The sequence below is a fragment of the Capricornis sumatraensis genome, chromosome 2, assembly GCF_032405125.1.
Source record: "Capricornis sumatraensis isolate serow.1 chromosome 2, serow.2, whole genome shotgun sequence".
Taxonomy (NCBI): Eukaryota; Metazoa; Chordata; class Mammalia; order Artiodactyla; family Bovidae; genus Capricornis; species Capricornis sumatraensis.
In genome coordinates this window covers 203,443,553-203,459,634 of record NC_091070.1, presented here as the reverse complement: position 1 = coordinate 203,459,634, position 16,082 = coordinate 203,443,553, and the positions used below count along the sequence as shown (strand labels likewise).

General features: G+C 50.2%; 1 protein-coding gene across 1 annotated transcript in view; it reads left to right on the top strand.

Annotated features, from left to right (window-relative positions):
• CFAP57 (cilia and flagella associated protein 57) overlaps nucleotides 1-14,164 on the top strand; it is a 66,877-nt gene extending 52,713 nt beyond the window's left edge. Inside the window, exons 18-22 of the mRNA XM_068961777.1 lie at nucleotides 809-925; nucleotides 2,462-2,596; nucleotides 2,679-2,822; nucleotides 9,160-9,289; nucleotides 13,953-14,164. Of these exons, the coding sequence (XP_068817878.1) occupies nucleotides 809-925; nucleotides 2,462-2,596; nucleotides 2,679-2,822; nucleotides 9,160-9,289; nucleotides 13,953-14,164 (738 nt within the window). The remainder of the gene's footprint in view (nucleotides 1-808; nucleotides 926-2,461; nucleotides 2,597-2,678; nucleotides 2,823-9,159; nucleotides 9,290-13,952) is intronic.
• Nucleotides 14,165-16,082: the final 1,918 nt, after the last annotated feature.

Below are 16,082 nucleotides of genomic sequence, written 5' to 3'. Positions count from 1 at the left end.
GTGTATGTATGTGTATATATATATTATATATATATCTTCTTTATCCAGTCATCTGTTGATGAACACTTAGATTGCTTCCATATCTTGGCTATTATAAATAATGCTACCGTAAACATAGGCGTGCATATCTTTTCTAATTACTGTTTTGGTATTTTTTGGATGAGTACCCAGAAGTAGGATAGCTGGGCCTTCTGTTCATACTTCTATTCTTAATTTTTTGAGGGATCTCCATACTGTGTGGCATAGAGGCTGCACCAACTTACATTCCAATGAGTAGTGCATAAGAAGTTCCTTTTCTCCACGTCTTTGTTAAGCCTTATAGTTTCTTGCCTTTTGGATAACAGGCATTCTAACAGGCATGAGGTGATATCTAATTGTGGTTTTGATTTGCATTTCCCTAACAGTTAGTGATCAGTTCTGGGTGTTCTTTGGAAGGACTGATGCTAAAGCTGAAACTCCAATACTTTGGCCACTTCATGCGAAGAGTTGACTTATTGGAAAAGACTCTGATGCTGGGAGGGATTGGGGGCAGGAGGAGAAGGGGACGACAGAGGATGAGATGGCTGGATGGCATCACTGACTCGATGGACAAGAGTTTGGGTGAACTCCGGGAGTTGGTGATGGTCAGGGAGGCCTGGCGTGCTGTGATTCATGGGGTCGCAAAGAGTCGGACCCGACTGAGCGACTGAACTGAACTGAACTGAACAATTAGTGATGTTGAACATCTTTTCCCATGTTCATTGGCCATCTGTGTGTCTTCTGTGACTTACTTTCTTATTCTTGACTCTTTCTCCACTGCTGTCTATAGATGGAAGCTGAACTGGAGCGTTTCCATAAACAGAACACACAACTAGAGCTGAACATCACAGAACTGTGGCAGAAATTAAGAGCCACTGATCAGGAGATGCGCAGAGAGAGACAGAAGGTATGAGGATTTTCAGAGTCTGGCAGCTCTTGGATGCAAGAGCTGGCACCTGTCTGCAATGGGCAGCTGGCTTCCAAGAGACAGAGCCAGCCCATCGCTAAGATACATTCCCATTTTAACTCACATTCGTTACTTGCTCACAACCCTGGCCTATTTGAGGCTCATGTAAATTTATGTGACTGAATCCATCTGAGACTATAAAATGACTTTGGGTAGAGCAATCAAGGAGGTGGAAGGCAGTGTTATAAGGATACGTACAACACTGGCTTGTGCATCCTGGGAAGGAGCATGCTCAGAGAGGCCCTCTGTAGTAGGTGGTTAAGGCTTGACTACCAAAACTGCAAGCTCAAGGGACCTCAGAGGTCACCTGTTCTGGTCTCTCTATGTAATAAACAAGGAAAGCAAGGTCAGAGAGATTATGAGATGAGAAACTTCATCCAGAACCCATAGCTATTCAGCACATAGAGGCCAGTGCTGGAAACCCAGTCTTCTGGTCCTGGGCCAGGACTTGGCTGCACCCCCACTCCCTGGTGGCTCAGACGGTAAAGCGTCTGCTTACAATGCGGGAGACCTGGGTTCAATCCCTGGGTCGGGAAGATCTCCTGGAGAAGGAAATGGCAACCCATTCCAGTATTCTTGCCTGGAAAATCCCATGGACAGTGGAACGTGGTAGACTACAGTCCATAGGGTCGCAAAGAGTCGGACACGACTGAGCAACTTCACTTTCACTTCATTCTCACCCCCTGGCATAGAGCACCTCATAGTGTTGGTAGAATCAGAATGAACTTTTCCATCTCCCACATCAAGCCTTGACTCTGGACTAAATAATACTAGAAGCTGCAGAGCTGTCAATGTGAACTGACACAGATCTTGCCCTTTCCAAACTGAAGAGGTTAACAGGTGACTTATGATACATGCATAATAATTAACCGTGCAAGGTAGAAAATTGTGGAGCATGATTAAATGGGCTGTAGGAGCAAAGAGAGAGAAGAGGCTCTCTAGGTCAAGGGTGGGGGAAGATGGGTGGATACCTGAGAGACTGTGGTAGAAGAGCCCAAGTTTACAGATGAACCTTTCTCCCCAATTTTGTCATTATCTGCCCTACCCACTCATCCATAACAACCCTCAGGAAGGAGAAACACTGGATGAGCTCCCAGGGGGCCAAGGAGGCCCCCTCCTGGGATCCGCAGAAGGGAATCAGTGCTCTCCATCCTGGCGCTGAAAGGAGTAGGTGGCCAGTGGCACTTCCTTTAGTCTTTTAAGGCCTGTGGTCCTGGAAGAAATCCAGAGCCAATAAAGAAATCCGTGTATGCAGCCTCTTAAAGATGCGAAACTATTCAGGCCAGGGGCATGGGGGTTCAGTGCCTCCCCCGCAGGCCTGTGTGCCCCTCCTGATCTCTGGGCCCCATGTGGCCCCTGGCAGTCAGTGATGAGTCCCAGATGAGGTGTTTCTTGTCCCTTTAAGAAGCCATGAGGCTGCAGCCCCTGTCCCTGGAGAGTCCCTGCAGGGCCAGAAGTAAATGCCTCTGCTCACAGGAGCGGGACTTGGAGGCGCTGGTCAAACGGTTCAAGACGGACCTCCACAACTGCGTGGCCTACATCCAGGAACCGCGGCAGCTGAAGGAGAAGGTCCGCGCTCTCTTTGAGAAGTACGTGCAGCGGGCAGATATGGTGAGCTCTGCCTCCCACTCCGGCTCGCCCCTGTCCTCTGGGCTCTCCCCTCCCTCGTGGCTCACCCCTTCTGCCCTGCCAGGTGGAGATTGCGGGGCTGAACTCAGACCTGCAGCAGGAGTACGCCCGTCAGCGGGAACACCTGGAGAGGAACCTGGCCACTCTCAAGAAGAAGGTGGTCAAGGAGAGCGAGCTGCACCGCACAGATTACGTCCGCATCATGCAGGTACCCACACGCGCCCTCGGAGACCAAGCCATCGGAGACGAAAAAGTCTGCCAAGGGCCCCTCCAAGCCCACTGTCCTCAGGGCTCCCCCAACGTCCGAGGGAGCCACTAGCTTTCTCCAAACTTCCTTCTTTGACTCGTCTCCTCTGACCTCCCAGAGCTCATCCTGGCGGTGACCAGAGCCCAGAGCCCCACCCAAGGAGGCTTTCTCAGCATTTCCGTGCCCACTCCTGCCCTTCAAGGCCCATTCGTCTCTGCCCCGTCTCTCTTCACCAGGCACCTGTTTCCTTTTTCCACCCCCTCGTCTTCGTGCAGAGCACTCCTGCACCTGCCTCAGGCCTCTCCTTGACCCCCGTTTCCTCTGGACCTGTGTCCACATGACTTTGGCTCTCCGAGTCGCTCCCTTCCATCTCCTCTTTTCTGTTTCCAGCTCTTGCTTCACCTTCTTCTGTTTGGCTGTTTTTAGTCTGCTACCCATATCATATGGTCCCTGCTGGCCAAGTCCTCTCCCGGGAGCACGGCCAAATCTTTTGTCCTCTCCCGGGAGCGTGCCTGTCGCCTCCCACCTCCTCTGGCTTTTCTGATGCCTCAGGTCCCAGCTCTCCTCCTGGGTCCGGAGCCAACCACACCAACCCTAAGGGCTGTCCTCCCCCTGATTTAATGAGGCCTCCCAGGACCCTTCCTTGAGCTTTTCAGAGAGCCTTACCCTATTACTACCGCTTCCACTCCAGTACACTATCAGGCTGCCAGGCAGGATTTGCTGCCAGTTTCTATCTGGGTATCAGTATCATCTGAGGCAGTTAATGTGAATTAATAGTAAGAGAAAACATCAGAATTACGTTTATAAGACACATATCTTTTAACATGTGTATTTCTTTAATGCTATAATGTAAATACCGGAATGGGGATGAGCTGCAATTAGACTAAAACAAATCAGTTCCGAACACAGCTGGGAAGAGCACAGTGCAGTCTAGGCCAGACCCAGGCATGCTGGGCCTCATGCCACCTTCCAACCAGCCCCTGCCCACGGCCCAGCTCCTGAGTCCTGACAGCAGCCAGAGGCCCAGAGATGGGAGCGGATCCAATGGATGGGATTCTTCGCAGCAGCTGATACACGGAGCCGTTGCTAGGGGTCTTGAGTGTTCCCTAGCATGGAGAGCCCCCGTGGACGCCGCAATGCAGCGTGCAGGGCAGGGGGACCAGGGTGACTACAGGAGAGGTTGTCAGCTCGTGACACTGCTGAACTCATCTGTGATTTACCACCAGAGCACAGGCCTAAGGGGTCCACCAGGGGCTAGGTTCCTCTCTCTGTGCCAACCAGGCCCCCAAAGCAAGTATCAATCCCAGGAGAAGAAGGAAAAGGAAAGAGGGCGGAGACCACAGGATAGATAAGAGTAAGAGCATCAGCAGGAGGCTGCGCAGGGCTGGCAGAAGGTCCCCCTATGGCTCCCCCGTTCCCCAGGGACTGCCTGCCCACCCCTGCTGAGCCAGGGTGAGAGTCCGGGGAGCAGAAGCAGAGGGCACCCAAGCAGGGGACTCTGATGGCAGGCAGAGAAGCCGTCAACAAGGAGCTCCCTGGAGAGCATCGTACACCTGCATGCTGCATCGAAGTGCCGCAGACAACCGCAGGGGGCAAGAGGGGTTCAGGATGCAGGGCTCTGGGGCCCCACCATCCCCTCCACCAGGAAGACTCCTTGCTTATTTCAGTGGGCTCTGTGTAGGATTTTGTTTGGAAGACGTAAAAGAAACTTTGAAAACCTCTATTCTAGATGATAAAAATTGTTTCCTTCTTTGATCTTAAGGGCCAGGCAAGGTATTGGGGTGGTGAACCATAGCCTTGTCTCAGTTCAGAGCCAGTTTATCCTCCTGCTAGCCACTCTTGCTGGCAGGTTCGGGGGAGGGGCGACGACTCTTCAAATTCTCCAGGAGCCACCTTCCTATCTGTACAAAGAGGAGAAGATGCCAACCTCAGCCAGTGACTGCGAGGATTGAATGAGCTAACTAATCTAAAGCGTCAGGCACTGGCCCTGTACGAAACAGGGGTTCTAAAAAGGCAGTTTTCCTTCACTTCTCCTGAGCAAAAGACATACTCAAAAACCAAGGCAAAATCCAGTAGAAGAGCCTAGAAGTCCATCACAGCATGGACTGGGGGTACCTGTGAGCTGGAGGCAGCCAATTCCAGACCTCCCAGCTGGTGGCCTGGGGCACCCGCTGCCTTGATACATGTTTGTAAGGAACTCGTCTACAGGAACCAAGGCCCTGACACTTAAGTCTCAAAGAGCCGAGGAAGGCTGGGGCAGATATGGCATCTGAGAGAACTTGTTAGAAGACACAGAGAATGAAGTCAGTGTTTCATCTGTATGTTCAGACAGGAGCGCTTGTCACTTATTCTCATGCATGCTTGCAGATATGAAAATAGGATTTGCAATAGAATACAAATATCTAGGACACATACTTTATTCATTCAGGATACATATTTGCGAGCTTCTCACATGCCAAGCTACAAGCTGACCGTGGAGGGTTGCCAGATGAATGTGAAGACTTGCCTACTCTCATGGGGCTCCCCTAGGGGAGTGGAGGCCGACACAAGCAGTCACTCCTCCACACCAGGCATGTAGTCTGGCCAGCGCACTGGAGAGGCGGGCTTCAGCTAGGGGGCGTGGCATTTGAGCTAGGCCTTGAATGGTGAGTAGAAGGGGTCAAGGAGCAACGGAGGAAGAACCTTCCAGGCCAAGGATACAACCTGAAAACAGAGAAGAGTGAGACCTTTGGGGTGTTTGGGGACCCTGGAATCCTCTGACCTAACTTTATCGCAGAGCATGGGGGCAAGGAGGAAGGGTCTGCGGGAATGGTAGGTAGCTTAGGGTCACATTGAAGGGGCTTTTTGTGTCACACCAAGAAGCATGCAGTTTATCTTATAAGCTGGTGCCACCCAAGTTTTCTTAAGTAGGTAGGGGTGTTGTCTGTTCTGGAAATGTTACCGCTATGGGCAGAAGGGAAAGACCGGTAGGGAAAGGCAGGTGGCAGGAAAACCCGTTAGAAGATGATTCTCATGTTAAAGAGAGATGCCAGGCCTTGGGAGGGAAGGTTGTGATGTCAGAAGACATTTCAGAGTAGGGATGATACATAGAAATGTCAGGCTGGATGTGAGAGGAAGGCTGAAAGAGAAACAAAGAGATGGTTCCCTTGTGCATTTAGGCAATTGGCGACCCCACCAGCTGTGGGCTCAGGAAGGGCACCGCTGGACGCGGGGCTCCCAAGTTTCTGGAATAAATCTGTTGCCTACTTTTTGCACGCTAACCAGACGCTGCTGTATTCTTAAAGATGTCAACCCAAGGTAGGCCAGTAGGGGGTGCTCTAGGCATTTCCTCTCCATGCCCTTCTTCCTGGGAGTCTGGAGTTCAATGTCATTCCCATCTGGAGCTTTTTGGCGTTGTCCTCAACCGAAGGCAGTCCTGGACAGCTTGGCATAGCCTCTTCGTTCAGAAGGCTTTCTATCTAAACAGACCTTGGCATCCCTGAGTGTGTCTCTTTCACATAGCCCAAGTCCTGGTGCTCAGGGGATCAGGGTTAGATTTTCCCTACCAGAGGAGCTGTGGGCAGTGGGGGAGGGGGGGTAGCTCTGAAGGATTAAAAGAGTTTTTGTAGACCATCCTGACCAAGGAGGGATCTGGAACAGAAGGCTCAGGAAATCTGTTGCATTCATGTTGTAATTTCACAAAACTACTCAAGGCGTATACAGTTGACCTCAGCGTGACCTCTGGACTCCTCAGAACATGGGCCACCCCAGAAAGCCGTCTGGTACTTTTATCTAAGGCAGCCCCACTTGTACTTTTCCGAGCTTCTTTGGCCATCATCCTGTGTGAAGTGTGGCCGGAGGTGATGTACATCAATGGTGAGAAAGCAGAGCCTGGTAGGCGCCTGTGGGCAGACACAACCAAATCTGAATCCCAGCTCTGCCCTCCATGCACAGCCTTGGATTCCTCTGCTGAAACTGAATCTCATCACAACTTCCTCGTAAGGTGGTTGTATAGATCAAATGATGTCGTGTATGCAAAGTATCTGATATGGTGCAGGAATCTAGTCAGCCGTGAAGTTATTTTCTTGTTGTTATCATCATCAAGGGCTTCCCTGATAACTCAGTTGGCAAAGAATCCACCTGCAATGCAGGAGACCCCAGTCTGATTCCTGGGTCAGGAAGATCCGCTGGAGAAGGGATATGCTACCCACTCCAGTATTCTTGGGCTTCCCTCGTGGCTCAGCTCATAAAGAATTGGGAGGCTCAGTGCTTGCTCCCTCTTAGCTCTGGGCCTGAAACACTCTTCCCTGCCCTCTGCCTCCACAAGGAAGCTTGCTTACACTGGTGACCCCCCACTCACTTCTCTACACTGGATCCATACTGGACCCCCGTGTCTGGCATAATAAGCACCTAATAGGCTTCCCATTTTTATGAATGAATGAACAGAGCAGAGGAATCAGGTTGCGCTGAGTCCTGGGCCTCAGTGATGCTCTAGTGAGGACCGAGCCATGTTCTGGAGACCCGTCTAGGAGGCCAGTCTCATAGAGCTGTCCAGGGATGGCAGTGGGGTCAGAAATGCATATATCAAAAGGTTGCAGCCAGAGGTCCCAGTCATGGCGACAGGGTTGTCAGGGTGGAGGGAATGGCAGGGGCTCCACGTGGGGCCACCACAGTTGCAGAGGAGAGATGCTGAGAGCTGGTGATGAATGAACACTAAATTCAGTTCAGACACAAAGTCAACAGGGTTGAGTGACATGATGAATAGAGATTGCCTAGGAAGAAGTACCTTAAAATGTTCCTGAAGAGAACTGTGGAAATGGCACTGTTAGTCTCTGATCTTTATTCTGATAACTATTACTTTATTGAATGAGGCAGAGGATGTGAAACTAAGTGACATCAACTAAGAAGAAGTGTGGAGAGAGCCCCTGAGCAGGCTGGTGTCCCCAGGGGTTCCCTGGGGCTCTCTGAAGACTCCTTTCTATCTGGTCTCCCCTGACTTTACCCCTTGATTTATAATTTCCCATTAGGAACATTCATCTTTTTCAACTTGGCATCTTGCATTAGTTATTCACTTGCTTATCCCTTCCACAAACATTTATTAAGAACCTCTTACGGGTCAGGCAGAGTCCAAGGTCTTAGAATCCAATGAATACATATTTAATTCATTATGTCATGATATAAAGTCAGCAGGGAGGAAACAGAGTATCTGGAAAGAAAATGTGGGCTATGTATCTCCAAGGTTTGGGCTGTTTAAAGGGGTTAAAAATGAGGAGAAAACCTGCTGACTTTATCAAAAAATAGGCACAAAGCTGAGCCTGAGAGAACAAAGGAGTGGCAATAATTGGGCATTTCATCCAAGAGGGAGAACTTTTTTTAAAAATGAGGAATAGTGAAATTAAGTGATATACTATAACTGAAGGCAGATCTGACCTGCTTAGATGAAGAGGCGCTGGAGGGAAGGCCTGCCAGGGTGTCTGCAGTTCACATCCTCCCAGCAGAGAAGGCTTATCCCACTGGCTCAGGATCACCCTGTCCTCTGGGCTCAGACTCCCCACTCGCCACTCTGAAGATGGAATCCCAAGCTGAAGCACAGCGTGTTTCTGGAACTGGTCCGTCTTAGGTCGATTTGGCCAGTGTTTGCTGTGTCCGTTCAGTTCAGTTCCTAGGAATCCATCCTGGTCACTCAGGCAGGGCTAAATGCCTTTGCTCTGCGTCCTACTCCTCCATCCCAGCAAGGTGGCCACCTCACTAAAGTGTGCCCAGACCCCTCACCAGACCCCAAGCTCTTCAAGTAATGAATGGAAAAAAGCAAAGTGGAGTACAGCACCGAAGAGCTCTGAGCTCTGGGGCCAAACTGGGTCAGGATCCTGGCTCTGCCACACGTCATCTGTATAGTTTGGGTAAATTATATCACCTCTCTCTGTATAGTTTGGGTAAGTTATATCACCTCGGTTTTCTCGGCATTCTGTGGTCGTAACAGAATCTATGCAGAGGGTTATTATGAAACTTCAGTGTGTTAAATCCATGAAAAGCATTGTTGTCGCTACTGATGGGAAGAGCCTGGATGGATGGGAATGGTGCATACTGTCTGTATCTTACATTGCCAGAGTCCAGCTGAAGGTGAGTCAGCTGATACCTCAAGAGACCAATCCACGAGCCAGAATAAAGACTCATGCCACCAGAGGAACCAGAGATGTAATCTAGATCCAGGACCAACCCTGACCTTTTCACTACACCCTCAGCCCCAGACCAGGGGAGGTCCTGTGCCCACTGATCACTTACCCATCTATACTCACTCTCTCCTCCTCCTTTTCTATAGGAAAATGTCTCCCTGATCAAGGAGATTAATGAGCTCCGCAGAGAGCTGAAGTTCACCCGCTCCCAAGTCTATGACCTTGAAGCAGCTCTGAAACTGACCAAGAAAATTCGACCAGAGGTTTCAGAGACAGGTAATGTCACCAGTGGCCAAGAAAGATAGGCACTGGGATCCAGGGGACAGAGGCAGCCACAAACAGGTCTCCTCTTGGCTTCCAAAGCTGCCTCTCCCAAGCTTCCTCCTGCATCAGGTCACACCCACCCCACAGCCTCCTGAGCACCTCTCCATGCCACACGCCCGCTCCCCAAAGGCTTTGTGAGGACTCTACCGCATTCAAACACTCGCAAATCCAAAATCCTTGGGGTTAGCTAAGGTTTCAGAATTCAGGATATACTATATATACTATACATCACATAACATCCCTAGAGGAGTCTGGAGCAGTGCCCTGAAATCAAACATATTAGTCTTTCTGTAGAGAAACATATGAATATTCACACTCAAGTTCATGAGTCTTAAATGCTTTCCATTTTTTAAGTTTTTAGCATTTTACAATTGTGGGTAAGGGATTGTGGACCTGTACAACAAAAATACAGGCAAAAAGAAGGACCAGAAACTATTTAAAGGGAGAGTGAGAAGAATGACCCTAGAAATGTTAAATAAGTTAATTATTGCGGTTATAAAGTTCCTCTGAATTTCTGATAGCCAAGACAAAAAGGAGAAAAATGTAATAGTTTATATAGCTCTTGTATGGAGAAAGGACGTTTTTTCTGGAAAAGCAAATCTTTCTCTGGTACTAAATTCTGTGAGAAACCTAATACATGGAGTCTTATGTATTATATATAATACGTAAGCCTTATATATAATACCTAAGCCTTATAATTTATATAAAATCGTGTGTGCATGCTGAGTCGCTCCAGTCGTGTTTGACTCTTTGTGAGCCTATGGACTGTGTAGCCTGCCAGGCTCCTCTGTCCATGGGATTCTCCAGACAAAAATACTGGAGTGGGTTGCTATGCCCTGCTCTGGGGAATCTTCCCTACCCAGGGATCGAACCTACATCTCCCACAGCTCCTGCATTGCAGGCAGATTCTTTACCACTGAGCCACCAGGGAAGCCCGTATGTATGATACATATATAGAAGTGTCTCACATGCCATTTTTGTTCGAGTTGAAGAGAAGTTAAGAGGTCAACTCTGTGAGTAGAACCAGAAGAACAGTATCAGCTCTAAAGAACTGACACGAGAGTACCACATGTGTCAACATAGCTGAGAACCTGACTTCTTGGAGGTGAACCCATCTTCAGTTAGAAGTGATGCATAGATGCGTCTGTGAACAATTGCGAAACTTCTCTTTTAAAAAATATTTCAAATATGCCCGAGCAGTCTAGCAAATAACCACTTGAGACCTCCTCAGGATGCTGTATGATACAGCCAGGTTCTTCTTATTGCTGCTGGGTTGGCCAAAAAGTTTTTTTTAGGTTTTTCCATCAGCGCTTCAGAAAAGTCTTAACGAAATTTTGGCCAACCCAATACAGTGGAAACTGTCAGACATAGACAGAAATTGAGAGAAAAGTCTAACAAATTTCCACAAATCCATTCCCCACCTCAAACAAGTGTCAACTCCTATCACTCTTGCTTTCTGGCTCTCTCCAGCCCCAACCCAGTTACTTCCGCCCTTTAATCAAACATCATGTCACTTGTTTCATAGAGCTTTACTCAAGGGAGATTTCATCTCTACTAGTTGAAGACAGGTATTACCAATTGTCTGCCTTGAACTGAAGAAGGCTGGCTTCTGATTTTGAACACGGGGCCACCAAAACAAGTTAGCCCCCAAATACACATTCCCAAGTTGTTTAAAATTAACCAGTTCATTTATTAAAAGTTTTAAACTAGGCAAAGGCAAGTGATGCAGGCCCAAGAAGGTGGATAGGCTGATAGGCCTTTGTGTGCGGTACCTTCCCAGGGTTGCTACTCTCCCCGGGGCTCCAGGGCTTGACTGAGGAAACGGTTACCAGCAACACTGAGCAACACAGCGGGGATAAAAGGTCAAGAGTCTAGAAGAAATCAAGAGCCGAGAAAGAGCAAGAACCTAGGAGCCGCAGCAGAAGAGAAGACAGAAGGAGCAAAGGCAGAAAGAGAAGGAGCCAGACTTCACCTGGAAAGGATGCGTGCTGAGTGCTGGCCCCATCAGACCACTTAGAGGCCCAAGGCAAGGCTGCCTTCTGGCCACTGCTGACCACTCCCTCTTTGGTCAGCAATCTCTCTCTTCCTTGGCCATCAGCATCTGTTCTTTTCCTCCAGGGAAGGGGTCGGCAGTGGATAGGAAAGAGACCCCTCTCCCACTGAGACAGAGAAGCTTGACTGTGGTACGGGAGCTGGAGACATAGTTTCTCAGTGAAGAAGGTGGCAAAGTCATTCGTTAAGAGCAGAGGAGAGGGTGGATTGGACAATAATTTCTTGGATATGATGCCAAAAGCACAGGCAACAAAAGAAAAAAATATAATAAATGAGACTGTCAAAATTTAAAACTCCTGGGCATCAAAGGACACAGTCAACAGAGTGAATAGGCAAGCTATGGCATGAGAGAAAACATTTACAAACCATAAGTCTAATAAGGGGTCAATGTCCAGGATATGTAAAGAACTCCTACAACTCAAAAAAAGAAAACCACCTGACTGAAAAACGGGCAAAGGACTTAAACAGACACTTTTTTTTTCCCAAACAAGATACACAGATGGCCAACAAGCGCATGAAAAATGCTCAGTATCACTAACAATTAGGGAAATGAAATCAAAGCCACGGTGAGATACTGCCTCACACTCATTTGGATGGCTATTATCAACCAAACCAAACCAAAAAGAAAGAACAAAACAAACAAAAAACCCTGGAAAACACAAAGTATTGACAAGGATCTAGAGAAATGGAAACACTGGTGTACTCCTGATCTGAGCATAAAGCAGTACAGCCAGCATGGAAAATAATACGGTGTTTTCCTCAGAAAATTAAAAATAGAACTACCATATGAAGCAGAAATTGCGCTTCTGGGTTTATACCCAAAAGAAGTGAAAGCAGGGTCATGTTCACAGTGGTGTTATTCACTGCCAAAAGGTGGAAGCAGCCCAAATTTCCATCCATAGATGAATGGATAAATAAAATGTGGTGGGTGCGTGCTAAGTTGCTTCAGTCGTGTCCAACTCAGTGCAACCCTTTGGACTGTAGCCCACCAGGCTCCTCTGTCCATGGGATTCTCCAGGCAAGAATACTGGAGTGGGTTGCCATGCCCTCCTCCAGGGGATCTTCCCGACCCAGGGATCGAACCTGAGAGTCTCTTGTGGCTCCTACACTGCAGGCAGATTCTTTACTGCTAAGCCACTGGGGATGCCCTAAAATGTGGTACAGAATGCAATGAAATATTATTCAGCCTTAAGAAGGAAGGAAATTCTGACATGTAACACAGATAAAGCTGAGGACATTCTGCTAAGCCAGACACTAAAGAACAAGTACCGTAAGATTCCTCTGATCTGAGGTGCCTAGGGTCGTCAGATTCAGAAAGACAGAAAGCAGAATGGTGGCTGCCGAGGCTGCAGGCTAGGAAGTCGTGGAGCTATATAACGGGTATGAGGTTTGAGTTTTTCAAGATGAGAAGAATTTTGGAGACTGGTTGCACAACAGTTTGGATGTACTTAATACTACTAAACAGTACACTTAAAAATGGTTAAGAGGGTGAATGTGATGTTGCATAGACTTTATCACAATTTTCTTTCTAAGTGGGAGAAAGGAGTTGGAGTAGGGATTGAAGTTCCTGAGTGCCACTGTGGGGTATGAGAGTTTGCTGATGTACATAAAGTCCGTCTTCTGGAAACCGAGAATTTGAATCTCACGTGTTACTTTTACTGGTAGTGTGCAGCAGGCCAGGTGTGAAGTTGGAGACCCTGGATGGTCGGGTTATCTCGGGGTTGGGCTAGGCAGGGTACCTGGGAGCAGAGCAACAAGGCATCTAGAATACCGAAGTTGCTGTCATGATGACAGAAGAGACTCACCGTGGGTCTAACTGGACAGAAAAGGGAGTGAATCTAAGAGGAGGCCATTTGGTGGGTAGAACATGGAGCTGTCCAAGAAGGTGAGCTCTAAATTCAGCCGAAGAAGAGGAGAGTGGAGCACTGGGGTGAAACACCCTGGACGTGACGAGGGAAGGGAAGGTACAGAGCTGGTGGGCAGGCCAAGCACGTTAATGCCGAGAGTTGGGCCTTGCGAGGCCGTCAGTGGGATGAGCCGTGGACACCCGCACTGCTCAGGAGGATGGCAGCACAGAGGCAGGAGGAGGGCTGAGAGTCTCCGGGGACATCCTCAGGGAACATGCGTGAGTGACCACAGCAGGAGGCATCTCCAGGAGCAGGTTTACGTGAGGACAGGCAGCTTCGAGGCCAAGCTGCGTCAACAAGGAGAGCAGCACCCTCTCTCCGGGGGAGCGTGGGGGATGCACAGTGCGCATGGAGGGACCTCAGGGCAGGCAGACCGGGGGGGTCAGAAGAGCGGCCGGGCTGAGGTCAGGCTCTACGTTTGCCGTATCACTCCAAAGCGTGCCCCTTTACTTCTCCACTGCTAGACGGTGAAATGGCTCCTCTCTTTATTCCTAGTGTCTGGGAGGGAGTGTCTACCCCATAGTAGGTGCTCAATGAACGTGTACAGGGGTGGGGGTCGGGGCTGGTGGGGGAAGGAAGGATAAGCCGCTTCCGAAAACCTTGGCAGCAGTCCGGGAACAGACCTCCCAACCCTAACCCTGCCCTGTCCCCTGCAGTGTCCAGCGAGGACTTGCCCAGTGTCCCTCCCACCATGAGGCTGAATGTGCAGGAAGAAACTGGGAGAATCATCGAGATGCAGCGCCTGGAGATCCAGCGCCTGAGAGACCAGATCCAGGAGCAAGAGCAGGTCCCCGGCTTCCACCCCCTGGCCGGGATGCAGCTGCCGTCCCTCAGCAGAGAAGCGGATTTAAAGGCCCAGACCAAATGACACCCTCTGGTGAGACGTCTCCGGCCTCTCCAGAAGGTGTGCCATGCGCCTGTCCTGGACTGACTCTGGGCTGCAACCCAGACCACACGAGCCTCTCCCCCAGGCCCTGGGGAACCTGGGACACAGGCGGAATAAAGGTGTTGGCCCACAACCACGTCCAACTCTCCACTTAGCCACGGAGCCGGGGAGCGGGGAAGGGAAGGAGGGACCCTGAGGCCCAGGGGGCTTCTGCTCACCCAAAGCCACCACTGCCAACCCCTGTCCAGGCACCCGGCTGCCCGCCCCTGCAGAGATCCCATGCCCCTCCCCGCACCAGGCCTCAAGGGCAGGGCTATCTGTTACTTCTAACCTGCTTTTTCCTCTGCTAGCTGCATCAGGGTCAGACAAACCCTACGTTTTCCTCTCACTTATGAAACCCAGCGAGCTTTTCTGAGGATTTTCACATCTGTGTGAAAGTGAGAGTAGCTTCAGGAACACGGCGCCGTTGGTAGCGTTCCCCAACATCTTCCATCACCTGCAGACCCCGGTGGTAGGACTATACGCAGAGCTCTGGCCTTCCTTCTCTTACTCCCCATGCCTCTCTACACTTGTCATCCTCAATCTGCAGGGCCCTGCCCGGCTCCTGCATTTCTAGGGGGTGCCTTTTCCCCACGACCCTATACTGGCTGGTCCAGCCACACGCACCAGGAAAGGTGGGTTTTTATGCGCTAAGAACCCAGGTGTCCTGTCTTCTCCCACCTGCAGAGGTCAGACACCCTTCTAATACCCAAATAACAAATATTAAGCCCCCAGTCTCTGCTGCCCCACTGGTTGTCTTAAACCTGGCATCTCCAAAGCGTCTCCCCATCTTTCCCAATCTGCTTTACCCCAACTCTGGGCACTGCTCTTGAGTTGGTGTTCTAAGTAAGAGCTGAGACAGAGCTGTGAAGCTTGCCGAGGCTCTCCCGAAGGTTGAGAACAACGAAAGGAGGTGCAGAGCAGAGGCCCCGAAGCAAAGTCTACGTGGATCCCTCTCTCCGGAGCGACTCCCCACCCCCAGCCCCAGCCCACACCGTTTTGCAGGGGTCAGCTTATTCCCTCCAGACCAGGGTTGACCCAGCAATGTCCCCTGCCCACAGGGAGACCAGGCCCAGAACATCATCATGCCGAGTAGATGAGCTCTTCTGGGAACTCAGACTTCTCCATCCCAAACTAGCTTTACCCTCTTCAGAAGAGACTGACTCAGAATGAGGTTAGGGAGGCCAGCAGGGCCAGATGGTGTGGGATCATGAAGGCGCGTTACAGGTAGGGGACCATCCAGAGGCCGCCACGGAGCCGCTGAGAGTCAGTCCCCACTGCTTCCCAAGCTTTGCCAGATAGGCCTCCTTTCAGTTCCTGCCAAACGCTCTCTTGCCCCTGGGTCTTTCCACATACCGTTTGCTCTGCCGATACGCTGTCGCCTCCACCCCTCGCTCAGTGAACCTCTCCTCATCTATCAGGTCATAGCTGAAATGTCGCCACCTGCGAACCACCTTCCCTGATCCCTTCCTCCCCCGCTTCATCGTCCTGCCTGCTAGTGAAAGTGAGCAAAGTGTCAGTCGCTCAGTCGTGTCGTCTTTGTGAACCCTTGGACTGTAGCCCGCCAGGCTCCTCTGTCCATGGGATTCTCCAGGCAAGAATACTGCAGTGCGTTGCCATGCCCTTCTCCAGGGGGTCCTCCTGTCCCAGGGATCCAACCCCAGTCTCCTGCATTGCGGACAGACTCTTGATCATCTGCGCCGCTAGGGAAGCCCCCTGGCCCTCCCGATGACATATCCCTTCAGTGTGATGCTGCCTCTTCCCAGGCTCTCCCTTTCATGAGGCAGGGGCTGTCTGTTTTCAGAGATCACTCCAGAGCAGAGCATTGGCTAAGGGACCCATCTGCGGTGGCAGGGGCCAT